At 33.3% G+C, this 19,232-nt stretch overlaps 1 protein-coding gene across 1 annotated transcript; it reads left to right on the top strand.

Annotated features, from left to right (window-relative positions):
- The first annotated feature begins 13,002 nt into the window (after positions 1–13,002).
- Positions 13,003–17,277, top strand: LOC115718626 (FACT complex subunit SPT16-like). Its single transcript, XM_030647439.2, has 2 exons — positions 13,003–13,537; positions 13,829–17,277. Exon 2 carries the CDS (start codon positions 13,843–13,845, stop codon positions 17,041–17,043), a length of 3,201 nt encoding a protein of 1,066 aa, XP_030503299.2. The 5' UTR covers positions 13,003–13,537; positions 13,829–13,842; the 3' UTR covers positions 17,044–17,277.
- Positions 17,278–19,232: the final 1,955 nt, after the last annotated feature.

Genomic DNA, 19,232 nt, shown 5'->3' with positions numbered 1-19,232 from the left:
ATCTTGTTCAAGTTTTGTGATTCCCCTATTATACACTTGTGGTGTATGTGGTGTTGAGATTACTCTCACATCTCTTTTATATATAATATATATATTGTGATTCATGTGTAACATTATTTAATCTATATTTTTGTCCTTTGTATTATTTGTCATTGAGTTGAAATCTTGTTGGTTTGATATTTCTATTGGAGCACAACAATTTTCCAATAGTTTCGTTCGATTAACCTTTGCAATGTGGTGTATAAGGTGATTTCAAAATGCTTGGCCAACCATTTAAAAACATGTCTTAATGAAGTTATTTTAGAGTTCCAAAGCACCTTTGTTGAGGATCGTTTGATTCAGGATAACGCAATTGTGGGGTTTGAGGGTATCCATTGTATGAAGCGCAACAGATTCATAAATAGTTCCAAAGTAGCTTTCAAGCTAGATATGTCAAAGGCCTACGATCGTGTGGAATAGAAGTTTGAAGAGGCGGTTATAATAAAGATGGGATTTGATGGGAATCAGGTTCTGAAGATCCATAACTGTGTGTCTTCGGTGTCCTTCTCAGTGCTTATTAATGGGGTCCCTACTAGAAGTTTTCAGCCGCAAAGGGGGCTGCGTCAAGGAGATTTGCTCTCCCCTTTTCTTTTTTCTATTTTGTGTTGAGGCGCTGTCCAGTATGATCATTGATGCTGAAGAGAAGGAGTTGATACACGGTCTAAATTTTGGTCGGGATCGTATCTCTGTTTCTCACTTTTTTTTTGCAAATGACAGTTTGATTTTGGTAGAAGCTAATAAAGAAGAATGCAGTCGGATCAAACAAATTCTCACTGATTATGAAAGGGCTTCTAGGCAAACGATTAATTTTGTCAAATCAAAAATGTGTTTTGGGGAGACAAGTGGGGAAGCAACAAAAAAAGAGTGTGTGGATATGTTCGGGGTCAAGGGTGTGGAGTATTACGAAAAATACTTAGGTTTACCCATTTTTGTGGGAAGGAAAACAACTGAGCTTTTCAAGACCATCAAGAAAAGGGTGTGGAACAGACTTAGAGTGTGGAAAAGAAGCATATTCTCTGTTGCGGGTAAAGAAATTTTGCTAAAATCAGTGATTCAAGCCATCCCTTATAACATGATGGGGGGTTTTCGCCTACCTAAAAAGATAGTCCATGAGCTTCACGGGATGCTATCGAGATTTTCGTGGGATTCTTCAAATAAGAAAAAGAAAATCCACTGGGGAGCTTGGCCTAAGCTGTGTAATCCAAAAAATAAAGGGGGTTTGGGTTTCAGAGATTTAGAGTTCTTCAACAAAGCTCTTCTTAGTATACAAGTGTCGAGGGTTCTAAGAAATCCAAACTCATTGGTAGTAAAGTTCTTAAAAAAAGCTAGTTCCCGAATTCAACTATCCTAAAAGCTAAAAAAAGGTTCTTCAACTTCAACTGTGTGGATGGGGCTGCTTTGGGGAAAATAAGTTGTGGAACTGGGCTCTAGATGGCGTGTAGGGTCGGTGGAGAATATAGATGTTGTGCATGATCGCTGGTTACCTAGACTAGTGCGTTTCAAACCCCTCTTGAAACTAGAAATTCCCTTGGATATTAAAGTGGTCGACCTTATACAAAGGAATGGGAGTGGGACGAGACCTTTATTCGTGTTGTTTTTGTGGAGGAGAATGCAGTACTATTATTCTAGGGATCCTCAGTGGTTCTCTTGAAGAGGAAGATAAACTTATCTGGCACTACAACAACACTGGGGGAGTATAGTGTTCACAGTGGGTACACCTCGGCGCTTAATGAGAGAATCTATGTAGAAAATTTAAATACGGAAAGCACGGAAAGTTGGTGGAGCTATCTATGGAAAATGAAAATCCCTCCCAAAGTCAAACATTTTTTACGGAAAGTGAGCCATTCTTGGCTCCCAACTAACAATGTTCTTTTTTGCAGAGGTGTGAACATTGATAAAAGATGCGAGCGCTATAAGAACCAAGAGAGGGATGAGACAATTAGCCACGCCCTTTAGGAGTGCAAGACATTCAAAGAGATTTGGAAGAGAAGTGGTCTTTACAAATATATAAAGAAATGGATGAATTGTGGTCTGCCTAGCTTCCTTTGGAATTTAAAACATAATGTTTCTGCCTCAAATTTTGATCTTTTTGTGATGATATCTTGGCAACTTCCGTACAACAGAAATTTTTCGCACCATAATAACTTTTCCCCAAAGTGTGGAGATGTTATTGACATTGTTACAAATATTCTTGAGGATTATCATAGGCAATGGCAAGATAGAGCAAAAGGGGAGAATCACCAAGCAACTACCCACTGGCTTCCCATTGAAATAGGTAGGATAGTCATCAACGTTGATGCGACGATAGAGGTCAAGAAAAAATAGAGCATCATTGGAGGGGTCATTCGTGACCATCAGGGAAGGTGTATCTCGTCTTTTACTCGCCAATGGTCTTTTCCCATGAACCCGTTGGTGGCTGAACTTAGGGCAATTGAGGAAGCCATTCACTCAACTAACCTGCTTCAGCTCAAAAAAAATTTCATCCATTCGAATTGCCTCAATGCAGTCAAGGGTATCAACTCAAGTTCTTCTTACAGTAGTGATATGGAATTTCTCATGATGGATATTAAAAAAAGGGTTGGAGTCGAGTAGGTGTTTGGGGCTATTTTATGTTTTTAGAAATTGTAATAAGTTAGCCCATTATTTAGCTAAGTATGCCTTAAAGATTAAGGCTTCTCTTTTATGGGATGGAGATTATTTACCTCCAGGTGCCTATTCTGTTTTTCAAGCAAATAAGGCCTCCTTATAGTGTGTTTGTTTCATTTCATTTTTCAAAAAAAAAAAAATCTAATCATTAGAGATGTTTGGATATCAAACTAAATAGTAATATTGATGCTAAAACTTGGCAATGATGTCATACTCATGTTTTCCTTTTCTTTTAATAAAGTCAAAATAAATAATATATTAAATAATAAGTGTGAAACATGATAGTAAATTTGTAGAGTGTTAATTATGAGATTACTTTTAGAAGTGAGTTTGCTAAAACTAATGTGGAAGAGAAATAGACTAAAATATTATATTTTTAGATGATGTGAAGATTTTATGTAAATTTAAAGAAAGCTACCATTATAGCAACACTCTTTAAGAAAAAACCACACACTAAGACTAAGGGTATTTATTAGACCACATCTAATATTTGTAGGTCTATCCAGATTTGTTTCAATTATATATTGGATTTTTAGATTTTACCATCTGATCTGATCGAATTAATTTCAGTTATCTAATTGATCCAATATCCATTGGATGTTAGATTGGATCGGTTTTTTCACTGGATGTATTTCATTTATATCTATTGTTTTAATTCAGGTTTATCCAATATTTTAGACTTAATATTTTTTAGATCGAATCAGATCCAATCAATATTTAAGGTCCGGTATATATTGGATTAGATTGGATCTATCCATTCAAAAAATAAAAAGTAAAATTTAATATGTTAATGTTAATGTTAATATTCATATATTGTATTACACGTAACAACATAAAATATAATTACTCATCCAAACTAAATGAATATATTAATATGTTCGATTTGATGTTAGATGTATTGGATTTTAAACCACACAACCAATGTCCGATCTGATCCAATTAGATATTCAAAGATAATATCCAATCTGATCCAATCATTATTGGACATCCAATATTTAGTGATCAATTGTAATTAGATCATTCGATTTTCATTAGATTAGATGGATTTATGCACACCCCTAACTAAAACTATTAGGGCATCTCTAATGGGGTTAACAAAAATAGGTGTCCAATTAGCCTCACTTAACACACTTTTAATTTTTTAGCCAATTAAAATTTTTCATTTTTTAATTAAAAATAAAGAGGACACCGATGCTATTTTTGAAATCTTTTCTTTACCTCTTTCTCCTCTCTCCTCTACCACATCATACATTATGGTCTACCATATTTAGACCGTGTATTTTAATTTAGTCTAGATTCTCTAATAATAATTTTATTTTAAAATATTTGAGTGGCATGGAATTAGACTAGGGAAACTTACAAAAATACTGGAATTTGGGTTAACTTTTACAAAAATACTGTCACACGGAATTTTTTTTAAAAATACTGTGTTTTTATAAAACACCAGTAAAACACAAAGCATTATAACTCAAAACAGTAGTAGAACACTAGTAAAACACTAGTAGAACACCAGTGAAAACTTAACACAGTATACTGCAGTATGAAACTTATAAAAAAATATAATAAAAAAGTAAAAAAATACCGTCTGGCAGTATTTTTGTAAAAAAAATAGCAAAAGTTAGTATACCATGTAAATTTCTCTTAGACTAAGGGTAACATTCATAGGCTTACAAATAAGTCTGAACGTTTGGACCAAAAAAATTTCCAACCCAGTGGACTCGTCTAACCCAAACCCAAGAAACATGGAAATTTAAAAATCTTTACACTCGAAATGTTGGGTCCGAGTGTAACCCGATTGAACTATGGGCCCAGATCCATGTTTTGAATTTTACAAATACTTAGGTATGGGTTAGGGCTGTACAGAAATTTTCGTAAACCGCCCAACCCGAATAACCCGACTAAACCAAACCGACAAAACTGAAAAAAAAAATACAAACCGACATAACTTGACAAAATTCTAAACCGCCCAATCTGTAAATTGGGCGGGTTGAATTTTGACCCAAACCGCCCAATGAACCCGCCCAAACCAATTTAACCCGATTTTTCAGTTTTTTTTTTATATATATATTATATAATATATAATAATATATAATATATATTAAAAAAAAACCCAAACCCTAAATTTTAGTCTCTCAGCCTGCCTCTCTCTCTCTCTCACTCGTTACTCTCTCTCTCACTCGTTAGATTTGGAATATTATGTATTTAATGTTATTAATTTTTATTTTAGTTGAATCTGAAAAAAAAAAAAAAAAAAAATCTTAATTCGGTTTGGGCGGGTTAACCTGCCCAACCCGCCCAAACCGTCGGTCGGGTACAGATTTTTTTTTTTTTAAATTGGGCAGTTTGCATGCAAAATTTTATAACCCGATCTTTATGTTGGGTTGGAAAATATATAGTATAAACCGACTAAACCGACCGATGTACAGCCCTAGTATGGGTGACACTCAAAGCCACCCGAGATCTGACACATAACAATTAAAAAAATTATCTTATTCACACTCATTCTCTTTTAGACCTCACTCAAAATAAAAACCATAAACTCACTCTCATATCTCACTCCCCTCCCGATCACTCTCTCGTTCAACCCAGTCGTCGCCGATGGTAGAGCACGCGCAACATGACTCCCACCACCCCACGCACACACACGCAACACCACTGACATTGACTCTCTATAATCTTCTTGCTACCTCTCTCTATCTCTCTCTAATCTTATAGACCCTCTTACTTTCTCCATCTCTCACTATCCTCCTTTTCCAGTCCACCTCCGAGTCTGACCTCTTCCCTCCTTTGTTCCATGCGTCTATAGTGGTTGTTCGATTTGGGTGTCTTAGTCGGGGAACTCCTCTCCTCCCTCATCAATGGTGTTAATATATATTAATATGTTTGGTTGGTATTTAAGTATGATTTTGTGCAATGTAATTGTAATTTGAGTAATTTTTTAGCATTATTTTGTATATTTTTGCAAAAAAATACATAAAGCCCATGAACTGGCCAATACCCTTTCTGGTCTCAAACCTACCCAAAATCTGACCAAGCAAACCCAGCCAAAACTAAGACTATGACCCAATCTAAATTTGGTAAAAAAATAGGCGTATTCACTTAACATTTTTACACACATAGTACCCAAACCATGTTGCATCTTATTTTACCAAGATCTAATTTACTATCACGTATGTTTGATTATTAACATAATAATCTAACAACCTAAAATGTGCTTTATACAAGACGATTAAAAAACACAAAAAGTTAAAGATTCTCACATTGGGCGTAGCAAAATGTTATGTCTTATTCCGTCCAATCACTCTAACCCTCAATTCCCTTTATATAACATAATATTGCCAAATGATGAACCTGGATTAATCTGACTTGTGATTTGATCAATATTCTACACAGTCTTACACAAAAACTTGAGTATTACCCTCACTAGAGTGGGTTGATTACTCAATCACTAAGAACACTATGGCCGAAATTGAGAATGATAGAAAGAGAGAGTTTGAAATAGAGAGAGAGCATTTGTGGTTTTTTATTCAAGTGAATGATTAAACTAATACAAAGTCTTGTCTCTTTCCTTATGTAGTACTCAGAGTAGGTTTATGTTTAGAATAAATGGATCAAATAAAAGATAAATAAGCTGGAAAAACTCCTTATGATTGAAATCACTATGGAGACCCATAGTTTGATTTTTTATCATTTTATTTCAATCAAACATTGATTAAAATAATTTTATATTTTTCTAATTTTACTATTAATTTATAATCTAAACTATTTAAATATTAATTTTAATTTAATAATTATCAATTTGACCCATAAAGTGTTATAATTAACAAATAAAATCTAATTTATCCTCTCTTCTCAATTTTGCCTAACCTTAGTCTAAATTCTTAAATTAGACATAGTTAATTTTTGAATTTCAATTGATTGAGTCATCAAGATGATATATTCGAAGTAATGTGGGGACCATGTGCATTAATCACTATATAAACATGTAAACCAAACAATAGATAATAGTGAAAATATGATCTCTATCATTTATTAATAAGTAAATAAGATTAATATTGAAATTAAAATTTTATTTGGGGTATAAAATCCCAACAAATCCAATACGCCTGAAACCCTACACACTCGACTAAATGTTTAGCCCTACTTGCAGATCTCAAATTTTGAACGTAGGAGATCGAGACACCCAAGGCTAACCTTAAGTAATAATGGGCCCAAGAAATTTTTAAGTGTGTGTTATCTAAAGTGAAACGTGAGTATTATTGGGCTTCTTTTTACAAAATTTTTCAAAAATACTATTTTTTCCAATACAAAAAAATATACTACATAAAAATTTTGGACTCTGAGTTTGAGTGGGCTCTAAGCATGAGCCTAACCCGCCTTAGCGATGGTCGGGCCTAGAGATACCCCATGAAATTAGATTTTAAATGGTTTCATATATTTTTTAGTATATTTTAATATTATTGTTAAATTAATTTATATTTTCTATTATTTAAATACAATGTTTCTTTTATTTTAATCTTAGAGCGGAATTTAGTTAACTTTTGTAAAAAGTAAAAGTTAATTAAATTTTTCACTTTACTAATTAAATAAATATTTTAATATATTCTTAATATGATATTTACACAAAAATTCCAATTAACCAAAGTAAAATAAAAACACCAAAAGGCACTGATAGTGGCTAGCATCACTTAAATATGTTATATCATTATTAGTATAATTAAGTATCGGGTTTCACATAATTTAATTTAATAATTATTATAGGATATCATCAACTAATTACAAGAAACTAATTCTAGGTGGTGTAAGGGGTGTGCATGAATCGATTCAATCTAATGAGAAACGACCGCCAAACATTGGATATCTAATTGTGATCGGATCAGATTGGATGTTATTTTTAAATATCCATTTGGATAGGATCGGATGTTAGATGTGGTGTCTAAAAATCCAATACATCCAACATCCAATCAAATTAATTAGTATTTTTATTTAGTTTGGATAAGTAATTAGATTTTGTATTGTTATACGTAAAATCTATGTGTATATATGAAAATTAACATTAAAATTGAACTATTTTTTCTTGGATTGGATGGATCCAGTCAAATCCAATACATACTGGATCTAAAATTTTGGATGAATCCGATCCAATTCAAAAAATACTAGGTCTAATATATTGAGTAAACTCAAATTAAACTAATAAATACATATGAAATATATTCAATGGATAGAGCCGATCCAATCCAACATATTGGATGACTGAAATTAATTGGATCAGATCGAATGTTAAAATCTAACATCCTATAATTGGATCAGATCTGGATAAGCCTAAAAATATTAGATGTGATTCAATGAACTCCCCACCACTAGTATTAGAGCATCTCCAAACTCCAATAGAAATGCTTTAGGTTATGATTGGAAGTTGACTTTTTGCGATGAAAGAAAAAGGCAGAGAAAATATAGGAAAAATAATGAAAAGAAAATATAATAAATTCTTATATTTGGTATATAATAAAAAAATTGTATATAAAACACTTCATTCAGCCAAATTTTATCAAATTTAAAAAATTAATTTTTTTTTGTTCTCCACACTTTTTTTTCCTATATTTTTCTTATTTACTAAAATCTAACTTTTAAACATAGCTTTGAAGAATGCTTAATGACATAAACATATTTTTTTACATCTTTTAATGGATGTTTATCATTGAAGTAAAGAAAAATAGGTAAAAATAATATTCTTACTTTTTCTTTTAATAAGAAATAAAAAAAATTAATTATTTAATATATATTAAATAATATTTTAATAATTTTTAAAAATACCTATTGAAATATTTTAGAATGAAAATTACTAAAAATAATATAAAAGAAAAATAAAATAAATTATTATATTATTAGGTAATACAAAAAGGTGCATTTTTGTTTTCACATATTAGTTTTTTTTTGGGTAAAATTTTCACTTATTAGTTATTAATACATAATTTCCCGCCACATCTTCCATAAAAGAGTGCCAATTTCCCGCCCCCGCCTCACCAAAACGACGTCGTTACGTCCACACGAATTGACCCATTCCTGCACTCCGCATTTACTTAAAAACTTTCTAAAAATGACACCGTTCAAACCAAAAATCAATCTTCCATAACTACCCTTTCCAAAATCCAAATTCGACAACAAAAGCACACACCACAAAGCGTAATTTTCTCCAACTCGAATGTCCTTTTTCGACCCTTGTGAAAAATCAAGGCATCCCTAATAAAATCTTCTAGAGCCTCAAAATCAAATTCTTCAGTCTCTCCCCCCCCCCCCCCTTACCCTCTTCTCTGTTATTTTTCTCTATGGCCTCATTTCCATGTTCCTTTTCTTCGACAAATTTATCAACCCTAATTCGCCATATCGTTGTCCCCAAATCTAACCCTAGTTTCTTCTTCTTTCTCCTCTTATTTTGTACGATAGATCAGGCGGAGGGTCTCTCTTAGCTTAAATTTTGCTCCTACAAGCTGTAGTCTCTCTTGAGTAACTAAAGTTGTCATTTCAGCTCTTTCTGACTCCCTAGAAGCAACTTGCCGCTACAGGGTCTTTATTTGTTGTACAACTTCACTTATATGCCTTGGGTCCTTAGAGCGAAATGAAACTTCTTTTAGATAAACTAACTCCTGAAACTTAAGGGAATTAGCATCATGGTGATTGAATGGCGTTCTAGGTACATTGAGTATAATTCTGATGTAGCAAAACCTGTTACTAGGGCTGTGCAGAAATGATCTAATCCAATGAGAAACCGATATTTTTAAAAATCCAATATTAAATTGGTTGGTTGGATGACATGTTGTTAGGTTATTTTTAGTATTAATTTTAGATTAAGTTTAGTATATTTTTAATTGAGTTTTAATCGTGTTTGGAGCATTTTTACGCTTGTTATCTTTTATTTGTGCAGATTTAAAATAGAAGAAGATTAGAAAAATATCAGAGAAAAAGATGGGAAAAAAGATAAAAATATCATGATATTTATAGTAGAGAAAATTGTACAAGCTGAAACTTCAAGCCTGAATTCGACTATCTTCTGATTAGATTTTGGAAAAAGTCGAAACATAAAAGTTTTAGATCTCTCTTTTATCTTTCCGGGACATCTTGAATCGCCCCATTCCGAGCAATATCGAGAGAGTTATGGTCAAAATACTATCAGTCGACGCAGCAGAAAAATCACTTCCAACACAGGTCGCAGCATGGCTTTAGCATCACAAAAATCGTATTTTTGTCTCACGTGAGTGTTGGGAGTTTCCTAGTTCGAATAGGCATTTAACATGTGCGTTTTTCTATCTTTTTAGTCCCTGAAAGCCTATATAAAGGGTGAATTGGAGTTGATTTCAGTCAAGCAATTTCAGAGAGAAAAAAAGAGAGAATTCAGATGCAAAGTGGAGAGATCAACTGCAATATTGGAGGCATTCTTCAGAGAGTTTTCAACATTCTTCTCTTCTCTGTTTTCATCTCTTTTTCTTAAAGTTAATATGTGTGATTATGCTCTCATAAACATGAGTAACTAAACACTTTATTAGGGTTAGATGGATAATGTTTAACATTATTTTATGGTTTTAATATGATTTATTTTCCCCCTAATTTCTATGTATTCTATTTTATTTGTACTTAATTACTTTTAATTGCCTGATCGCCAATTAACTGTCTATGATTTTGATGCGAGATCTAAGAAGTGAGTGTCAAATATACTATAGTAAAATAGAACTGAATTTCGTTATAGGACGAGAGTACCTATATGGTTTAGATAGCTTATAGCTTATAGGGTTTTTATGCTTAATGCCTGTTGCATGTTAAATTTATCATGAGAGTAGAAAGTTTGCATGCAATTGAGATTTATATATCTGAGAAGACTATAAATTACCTTAGTAAACCTGCTATTGCATAGAAATTAATATTAGGAAAATAATCATATTAGGCCATAATTAATAGAAACAATTAAAATCGAAGCCCTAGTTTTTATTAACTTTCAATTTTCTTGAACAATTGCTTCTTACTAGTTTCTTATTTTTAATTCTTTCTTAATTTTCATTCAACCAAATAGAAGTAAAAGTTTAATTTTAACGTGCTTAACTGCAATCCCTGTGGGATCGACCTCACTCCTGGTGAGTTTTACTACTTGAAACGATAAGTACACTTGCGTGTGTAAAATATCGCAACACATGTAAATCCAATAAATCTAACTGGCCGATCCAATAATCTAATACCATCTAATATTAAAATAGAAAAACAAAAAATAAACGCATGAGACCCTTCTCTCTATATATTATATTTATTTTATTATATATATAAAAATATTAAGAAAAAAAAACCTAAATCATAACCTCTCTCTTATATTTATTTTATTCCATATATAAAAAATAGTAAAAATAAAGAGAGTAATTTACGGTATAAATAACTCCAATTACAAATAAATACAGATATTTCTACCCCAAATTAGTGAAAAACAAAACCCTAAATCAGACATCTCTCTTATATTTATTTTAGAATAATTAGCATATTTGCCCCTGAACTTTCAACACTACCTAGTTTTGCCTCTTAAAATATACGGCTTGTTAAAAATTCTCCCTAAAATATAACACTTATATAATTATGCCCCTTCTGTTAGGTTCTGTTATCTTTACCGTTAAAAATTAGCATTTTTACTCCCTAAATTTTAATTAATATGAAATTTTGCTCCCTTTTATTTAAAAAATAATTTTAAAAATTATTAAAAAAAACTTGACAAAAATATTAAATTAATTAAAAAAATATTAATTTTACTTAAGAAAATTATATTATTCTTATAAAATATTTTTAAACTTTATTTTATTTATAAACACATATCTTAAAAAATCAAACAAAAATTATTGACAATCTAATAAATTATTTAAATAAACTAAGATTTATTGAAAAAGAAAATCAAACTTATTTATATTTATAAATTCATAACTTAATAAATAAATAAAAATAATTAAAAATTCAATGAAAATATAAAATTATTTTGAAAAAAAAAAACTATAAATTAAACTAAAAAAATGTCCTGTTTACTTAAACAAACCTATATTTTGAGAAAAATAAAATATTCTCAAGTTTATTCCGTAAAAATTAATTAAAAATTAATTTATTTTTTAATTTTCTTAATCATTCAAAATAACATTTTCTTAAGATCTACGTTAATTTTTTGAGATTTACTAAAAAAAATATTAAATTTTTTTCATTTTTATTCTGAGGGGTACAATTTGATAGTTGTCAAAATTTAGAGAGCAAAGTTACTAATTTAAAAAGACACGTCAGCATTTAAACGAAATAATGAGACGGAACCTAACAGAAGGATTAAATTTCTGTATCTTTATATATTAAAAGTGCCTATTTAACGGCAATTCTTGGTTTAACGATTCTTGGTTTAACGATTCCTTTTTTTATTTAGCCTTACACGATTAACTTAACAGACTGTTAACGTTAAACGTTAATAAATAAATAAACCCAATAATTAAACCCAAAAAATTAAACAATCTTTTTTTAAATTAAAAAAATATCTTACCCACATATCTCTCTAACAAATCCTACCATTTTTGAAATTTTTTTACACGGCTAAATTCAAATTTCAAAAAATAAACCTGAAATTTTTTTACGCTGCTTCATTCAAATTTTAAAAAATAAACCCAATAATTAAACCCAAAAAATTAAACAATCTTTACGATTAACCCATTCATCACCAACACAACAAAAGCCTCTCTCTCAATTTCACCTACTGAAACAGAATGCAATCATCAGTTGTTAATTCTCATTGCTTTTGGTAAAATTTACACCTTTAATATTTATTTGTTACTTTTGTTGTGCTATTTTGAGTGAAGGTGGCTTTATAATGAGCAGATGAAATTTTAATACTTCTTTGTTACTTTATAATCGAGACTTTGAGAATTGAGGGTTCCTTCTTTGTCTAATTTACACATGCTTTGCTTATTTTTAATTTTGTAATATTTGTTTTTCCAGGTCAAAGATGTTCTTGCTGCTATTATTTTAAGAAAGGGAACAAATGCAACATATATTATAACCTTATTATTATTGTTTCTAATATATTTTTACTGGACATAAAAGTTTAATTTAAATTTATTATTCAAATCTCTCTAAATTAAATATTATTTATTTTTTATTCATTTATTTCCTTCTGAACTCATAATATAATACTTAATATAAAACATAGCATACGTGCAACAATATACTAGTGTGTAAAAGTTCAAGAAATTTTTTAAGAAGCATATATTTTAAGAGCCAAAATTAATATTATCGAAAGTTCAAGAGACAAAATTGCTAATTATTGTTTATTTGATTAGATATATAAAAAACATTTAAAAGAAAAACAAAAGCCTAAGGCAGAACTCTCTCTATCTCTCTCTCGTATTCTCTCTTTGAAGCCGCCTGCCCACTGCCCAGAGAGTGGACGACGACGGTGATTCGCTGCCCAGCCAATTGACGACGACGGAGACGACAGCATCTTCTCCCCCACTCGCTGACGACGACGCCCATCTCCTCCCTAAGTCGCCGAAGGAATCTTCACCAACGACGGAACCTACACAGCCCCTCCCTCTCCGACGAAGACACAGCTCCTCTCTCTCCAACGAAGACAAATTTATCAACCCTAATTCGCCATATCGTTGTCCCCAAATCTAACCCTAGTTTCTTCTTCTTTCTCTTCTTATTTTGTACGATTATTCTCTTAAAATTTAGTTATTCATGTTCGGAGAGGTTGGCTCGATTTTCCCTCGCGTTGAACCCCCGATAGTGAAAACCTAATCTGGTACTGGCATCTTCCCATTTCTGACCTGAAAGGTCAGAGTGAAGGTTTGGAAATGTACGTTTTCTACTTATATTGCTTTTTGATGTGGTTCGTTTCTTCGTTTGGCTGCACTGGGCATATGAATCAATTATAAATTTGTGTCTGGTTCTATTATCTATACTGCAGCTAGGGTTTTATACATGAAGATTCTTGAATTTTTCTTGTGGGCTTTATTTATTTTGATTAATTTAAAGGAAATGGGAAAAAAGTTGAATATGATATTTTACTGCTTACTTGTTCATTTTCTTATTAAATCGAGGAAAAAATGGTTATTACCTGGTTAATTTGAATGTTATTGCTGCACAGACGAATAGTTCAGAATGGCTGATCATCGCAATGGAAATGGCCAACCTCCTAACGGGAAGGCCACTGGGGCTGCGTACTCTATTGATCTAGTCAAATTCAGTGAGCGATTGAAGACTCTTTATTCACATTGGAATGAACACAAATCTGACATGTGGGGTTCTTCTGATGTGCTTGCAATAGCTACTCCGCCAGCATCTGAGGATCTGCGGTATCTGAAGTCCTCAGCATTGAACATTTGGCTTCTGGGATATGAATTTCCTGATACAATTATGGTCTTCATGAAGAAGCAGATTCACTTTTTGTGCAGCCAGAAGAAGGTATCTTTGCTTGATGTTGTGAAAAAACCTGCAAAGGAGAGTCTTGGTATTGATGTTGTGATGCACGTGAAGGCAAAAAATGATGATGGAAGTGGACTCATGGAAGCTATATTTGGTGTCATCCGAGCTCAATCCAAGGATGAGGGCGGCAACGTGGTTGGACACATAGCTAGAGAAGTTCCCGAGGGAAATCTTTTGGAAATGTGGGCTGACAAGTTGAAAAATGCTAATTTCCAGCTTAGTGATATAGCAAATGGATTATCCGATCTGTTTGCTTGTAAAGACAAGGAAGAGCTTGTGAATGTTAAGAAAGCTGCCTTCTTGACTACTAATGTTATGAATAACATTGTGGTTCCGAAGCTTGAGAACGTCATTGACGAGGAAAAGAAAGTCACCCATTCTCTTTTGATGAATGAGACAGAGAAGGCTATATTGGAGCCTTCTAAAGCTAGTGCGAAGCTTAAGGCAGAGAATGTTGACATCTGTTACCCTCCTATTTTTCAAAGTGGTGGAGAGTTTGATTTGAGGCCTAGTGCTGCAAGCAATGACGAGCTACTTTACTATGACTCGGCTAGTGTTATCATATGTGCTATTGGATCCCGGTATAAGAGTTACTGCTCCAATGTTGCGAGGACATTCTTGATTGATGCCAACCCGCTTCAAAGTAAGGCATATGCGGTTCTTCTTAAGGCACACGATGCAGCTATCAGCGAGTTGAAACCAGGGAATAAAATCAGTGCTGCTTATCAAGCAGCTTTCTCAATTGTTGAGAAGGATGCTCCTGAATTAGTTCCAAATCTGACAAAATCTGCTGGGACAGGCATTGGTCTTGAATTTCGTGAGTCTGGGTTGAATCTTAATGCAAAAAATGACAGGGTAGTGAAAGCTGGCATGATCTTTAATGTGTCACTTGGTTTTCAGAATTTACAGATTCAAACCACTAACCCCAAAAAACAGAATTTTTCGTTGTTACTTGCTGACACAGTTATTGTCGACAAGGATAAGACAGAAGTAGTGACCAGTAAAAGTTCTAAAGCTGTCAAGGATGTGGCATATTCATTTAATGAGGACGAAGAAGAAGATGAAAAGCCTAAAGGGAATGCTGAGGCTAATGGTACTGAGGGCTATATGTCTAAGACAACTCTTCGGTCAGATAATCATGAGATCTCCAAAGAGGAGCTCCGCAGGCAGCACCAAGCAGAGCTTGCCAGACAGAAGAATGAAGAAACTGCCCGTCGACTTGCTGGCGGTGGAGCTGGTGCAGGAGACAACCGTAATGCTGCTAGAACTTCAGCGGACCTAATTGCCTACAAGAGTGTTAATGATCTTCCTCCTCCCAGAGATTTGATGATTCAGATTGACCAGAAGAATGAAGCTGTTCTGTTGCCTGTATATGGGAGTATGGTTCCTTTTCATGTTGCTACAATAAGGACAGTCTCCAGCCAACAAGATACTAATAGAAATTGTTATATTAGAATTATTTTTAATGTTCCTGGGACCCCTTTTAGTCCTCATGATGCAAATTCGTCAAAGTATCAGGGTTCGATTTTTCTTAAAGAGGTTTCTTTCCGCTCTAAGGACCCAAGGCATATAAGTGAGGTGGTACAGCAGATTAAAACACTTAGACGGCAAGTTGTTGCAAGGGAATCTGAGAGAGCTGAGAGGGCAACACTTGTTACTCAGGAGAAACTCCAGTTAGCTGGTAACAGATTCAAGCCAATCAGGTTATCTGACCTTTGGATTCGTCCTGTTTTTGGCGGTCGTGGAAGAAAGTTACCCGGTACCCTTGAAGCTCATTTGAACGGGTTTCGCTATTCTACCACTAGGCAGGATGAGCGTGTAGATGTAATGTTTGCGAATATTAAGCATGCTTTCTTCCAGCCGGCTGAGAATGAAATGATCACTCTCCTTCACTTTCATCTGCACAATCACATAATGGTGGGGAACAAGAAAACCAAAGATGTCCAATTCTATTGTGAGGTTATGGATGTGGTTCAAACTTTGGGTGGTGGAAAGAGGTCTGCTTATGACCCTGATGAGATTGAAGAGGAGCAGCGGGAGAGGGATAGGAAGAATAAAATCAACATGGACTTCCAAAACTTTGTGAATCGGGTGAATGATCTTTGGGGGCAACCTCAGTTCAGTGGCCTTGACCTTGAGTTTGATCAGCCTTTGAGAGAGCTTGGTTTCCACGGGGTACCCTATAAATCTTCAGCATTTATTGTTCCATCCTCAACTTGCCTAGTTGAACTGATAGAGACTCCTTTCCTTGTTGTGACTCTGAGTGAGATTGAGATTGTGAATTTAGAAAGAGTTGGCCTTGGGCAGAAGAATTTTGACATGACCATTGTTTTTAAGGACTTCAAGAAGGATGTTCTTCGTATCGATTCTATTCCTTCTACAGCACTTGATGGCATCAAAGAATGGCTTGACACGACAGACATCAAGTACTACGAGAGCAGGCTGAATCTAAACTGGCGACAAATATTGAAGACAATCACTGATGACCCACAGAGCTTCATTGACGATGGTGGTTGGGAATTTTTGAATTTGGAAGCTACTGATTCAGAATCAGGGCAATCAGAAGAGTCTGACCAGGGTTATGAGCCATCTGATGTGGAAGTTGAATCAGAGTCCGAAGATGAGGCCTCTGACAGTGAGTCCCTGGTGGAGTCAGATGAGGAGGAGGAGGAGGATACTGAAGAAGACTCAGAAGAAGAGAAGGGAAAGACGTGGGAGGAGTTGGAGAAGGAGGCGAGTAATGCAGACAGGGAGAAAGGTGTCGAATCCGACAGTGAGGAGGAAAGGCAAAGAAGGAAGATCAAAGCTTTCGGAAAGTCCAGAGCTCCTCCTCCTAGTAGATCTGCACCATCTAAGCGACCTAAAACAAGAAGATAGGTGTAACCAGAAGTTTCTTGTTTTCATTTACCTTTGTAGTAGTATTAAGCAGCAACTTACTGCTGCAGTATGGCTTACCTAGATTGGAATTCTTATTTTGTTCTAGTTTATTTCCAAGTTTTTAGTTGTATTGCTGGACCAAATAGGTTACCTTAAAAGTCTATCTGTTGTTGGTTGTATATTGTTAGCATCACTTTTTGCTGGAAGAAAATTCTTTACGTTTCTTTTGACTCATTTGGTAACATATGTTTTTTTTTTGGGAAGCACATAAGAAAGTATTTCTTTTATATATTAATATATAATCTTCTTGGGTTAACTAACCTAATTAACCTTAATTGGTTCTCTTTTGTTTGTTTAATCTTTTAACTTCATATTACTCTTACAATGAACAGTAACTGTAAACTTCTTACTTTTTGCCTTACTGTCTACTCATGTCCTTCACAAAATTTACTTGCCTTTAAATATGGCTGAAGTATTGTTTGCTTTGCTAGTTATTAGCTTGAGAATTTTCTGCACATACATATTATTTAATTCTTATATTGTGGAAAGGAAAACTAATTAGCACAGAATCATTAGGAGAGGAGATGTATTTCTAGTTATATTGGTTTGTTTTTAGATGATGAAAATAATTGAAAACAGAAAAATACTGCAGCATTCTACAATTGGTATTATCAAACTTGAAATCTGCAAAATACAAGAGCTTTTTGTGTGAGTTTTAGTTAGTGATTGGTGCTGCCCTATCAGCAACTGTACATTCTAGGGGTGGGCATCATCCAATCCAATTGAACCGAACCGATCCAATCCAATCCAATTACAAAAAGTTAGATATCCAATTACAATTAGATTGGATTGGATGCTAAAAGTTGGATTCTAATTGGATTGGATCGGTTATTGGATGTCAATCTCAAAATGCAATTAAAAACCGATCCAATCCAATTAAATTTATATATATTAAAAAATTATTTATATAATAAAAAATATTGAAAATATAATATATATTTATTAAATTTTTTTGTATGTTGAATTTGCAACACTTGATTATTTTGTGTATTTATTTTCATGATATTTTGTTCTATTTTATTACTTAGAAATATTGTTGTTTTAATTATTTGAAATTTTTGGCTACATTACACTCGTAAGAATAATATGTTTATGAAATATTAAACTTAAATAAAAGGTGATATTTAGTTTTTACATATTTTTCTTCATTTTTTAAATTAATATTGAAATTTAGGTGTGTAATTGGATATTCAATAAAAAACCGATCCAATCCAATATTGGATTGGATTGGATTTTGATGTCTAATTGGATTGGATCGGATGAGCGGAAAAATGTTAGATTAGATCGGATGCCCACCCCTAATACATCCCGTAATAGCTTCTACAGAGGGCCTCAAATACTAAAAAAATATTAAGGAATTAGAATATACAAACATATGATAACATTTTTCTCATTGCGAAGGATCACTAGCTAGTGTTTTGAAGCTTTCAATAGAGTTCAAAGTTCCTTAGGTACTAGTACGTAACTAAGTAGTATTTCATTAAAGGCCTTATGCAGCTAAACTAAATGTTGCCAAAGAATAAGATATGCAAGACTTTCATCAAACACCATCTTACAATTAAGAATAGTTTATAACTCAGACTTAGATTGACGTCTTTATAATAATACTAAATAAAAGTACAAGCATGAACATCTTTGTAGAACGCAGTTATACAAATAACTAAATGGAAAGAGCAAGAGAAAGAAAATAAGAAACCTCTTATCTCCTTAATTTAGGCCTTTTGCTAAGGCTGCTTTTCAAATTTCTCTGGTCAGGCGCTCTAGCATTTCCAAAAGCCTTAATCTTAGTCCTTCCTCTTTCTTGTTTACTGTCTGAATCATCTCCTTTTTCCCTATTTGCATAACTTGCTTCGCTCTCCAATTCTTCATAGGGATTTCCTTCGTCTTCCTCTGATTCTTCTTCAGAGGCTTTCTCGTCGTCATTCTGATTCTACCAATGACTCCTTATCGTCTTCTTCATCTTCAGAACCCGAGTCAGACTGCATATCAGAAGGTACATAACCTTTGTCTGATTCTTCAAATTTATCATAATCAGAATCACTAACATCCGTGTTTAAAAATTCCCATCCACCATCTTCTATGAACTGCTCAGGATCATCAATATTGGTTTTCAGTATAGGACGCCATCT

The sequence above is a fragment of the Cannabis sativa genome, chromosome 2 (assembly GCF_029168945.1).
Source record: "Cannabis sativa cultivar Pink pepper isolate KNU-18-1 chromosome 2, ASM2916894v1, whole genome shotgun sequence".
Classification (NCBI taxonomy): domain Eukaryota; kingdom Viridiplantae; phylum Streptophyta; class Magnoliopsida; order Rosales; family Cannabaceae; genus Cannabis; species Cannabis sativa.
Note: the sequence above shows the minus strand (reverse complement) of the source record. Positions and strands in the feature narration are given on the sequence as shown.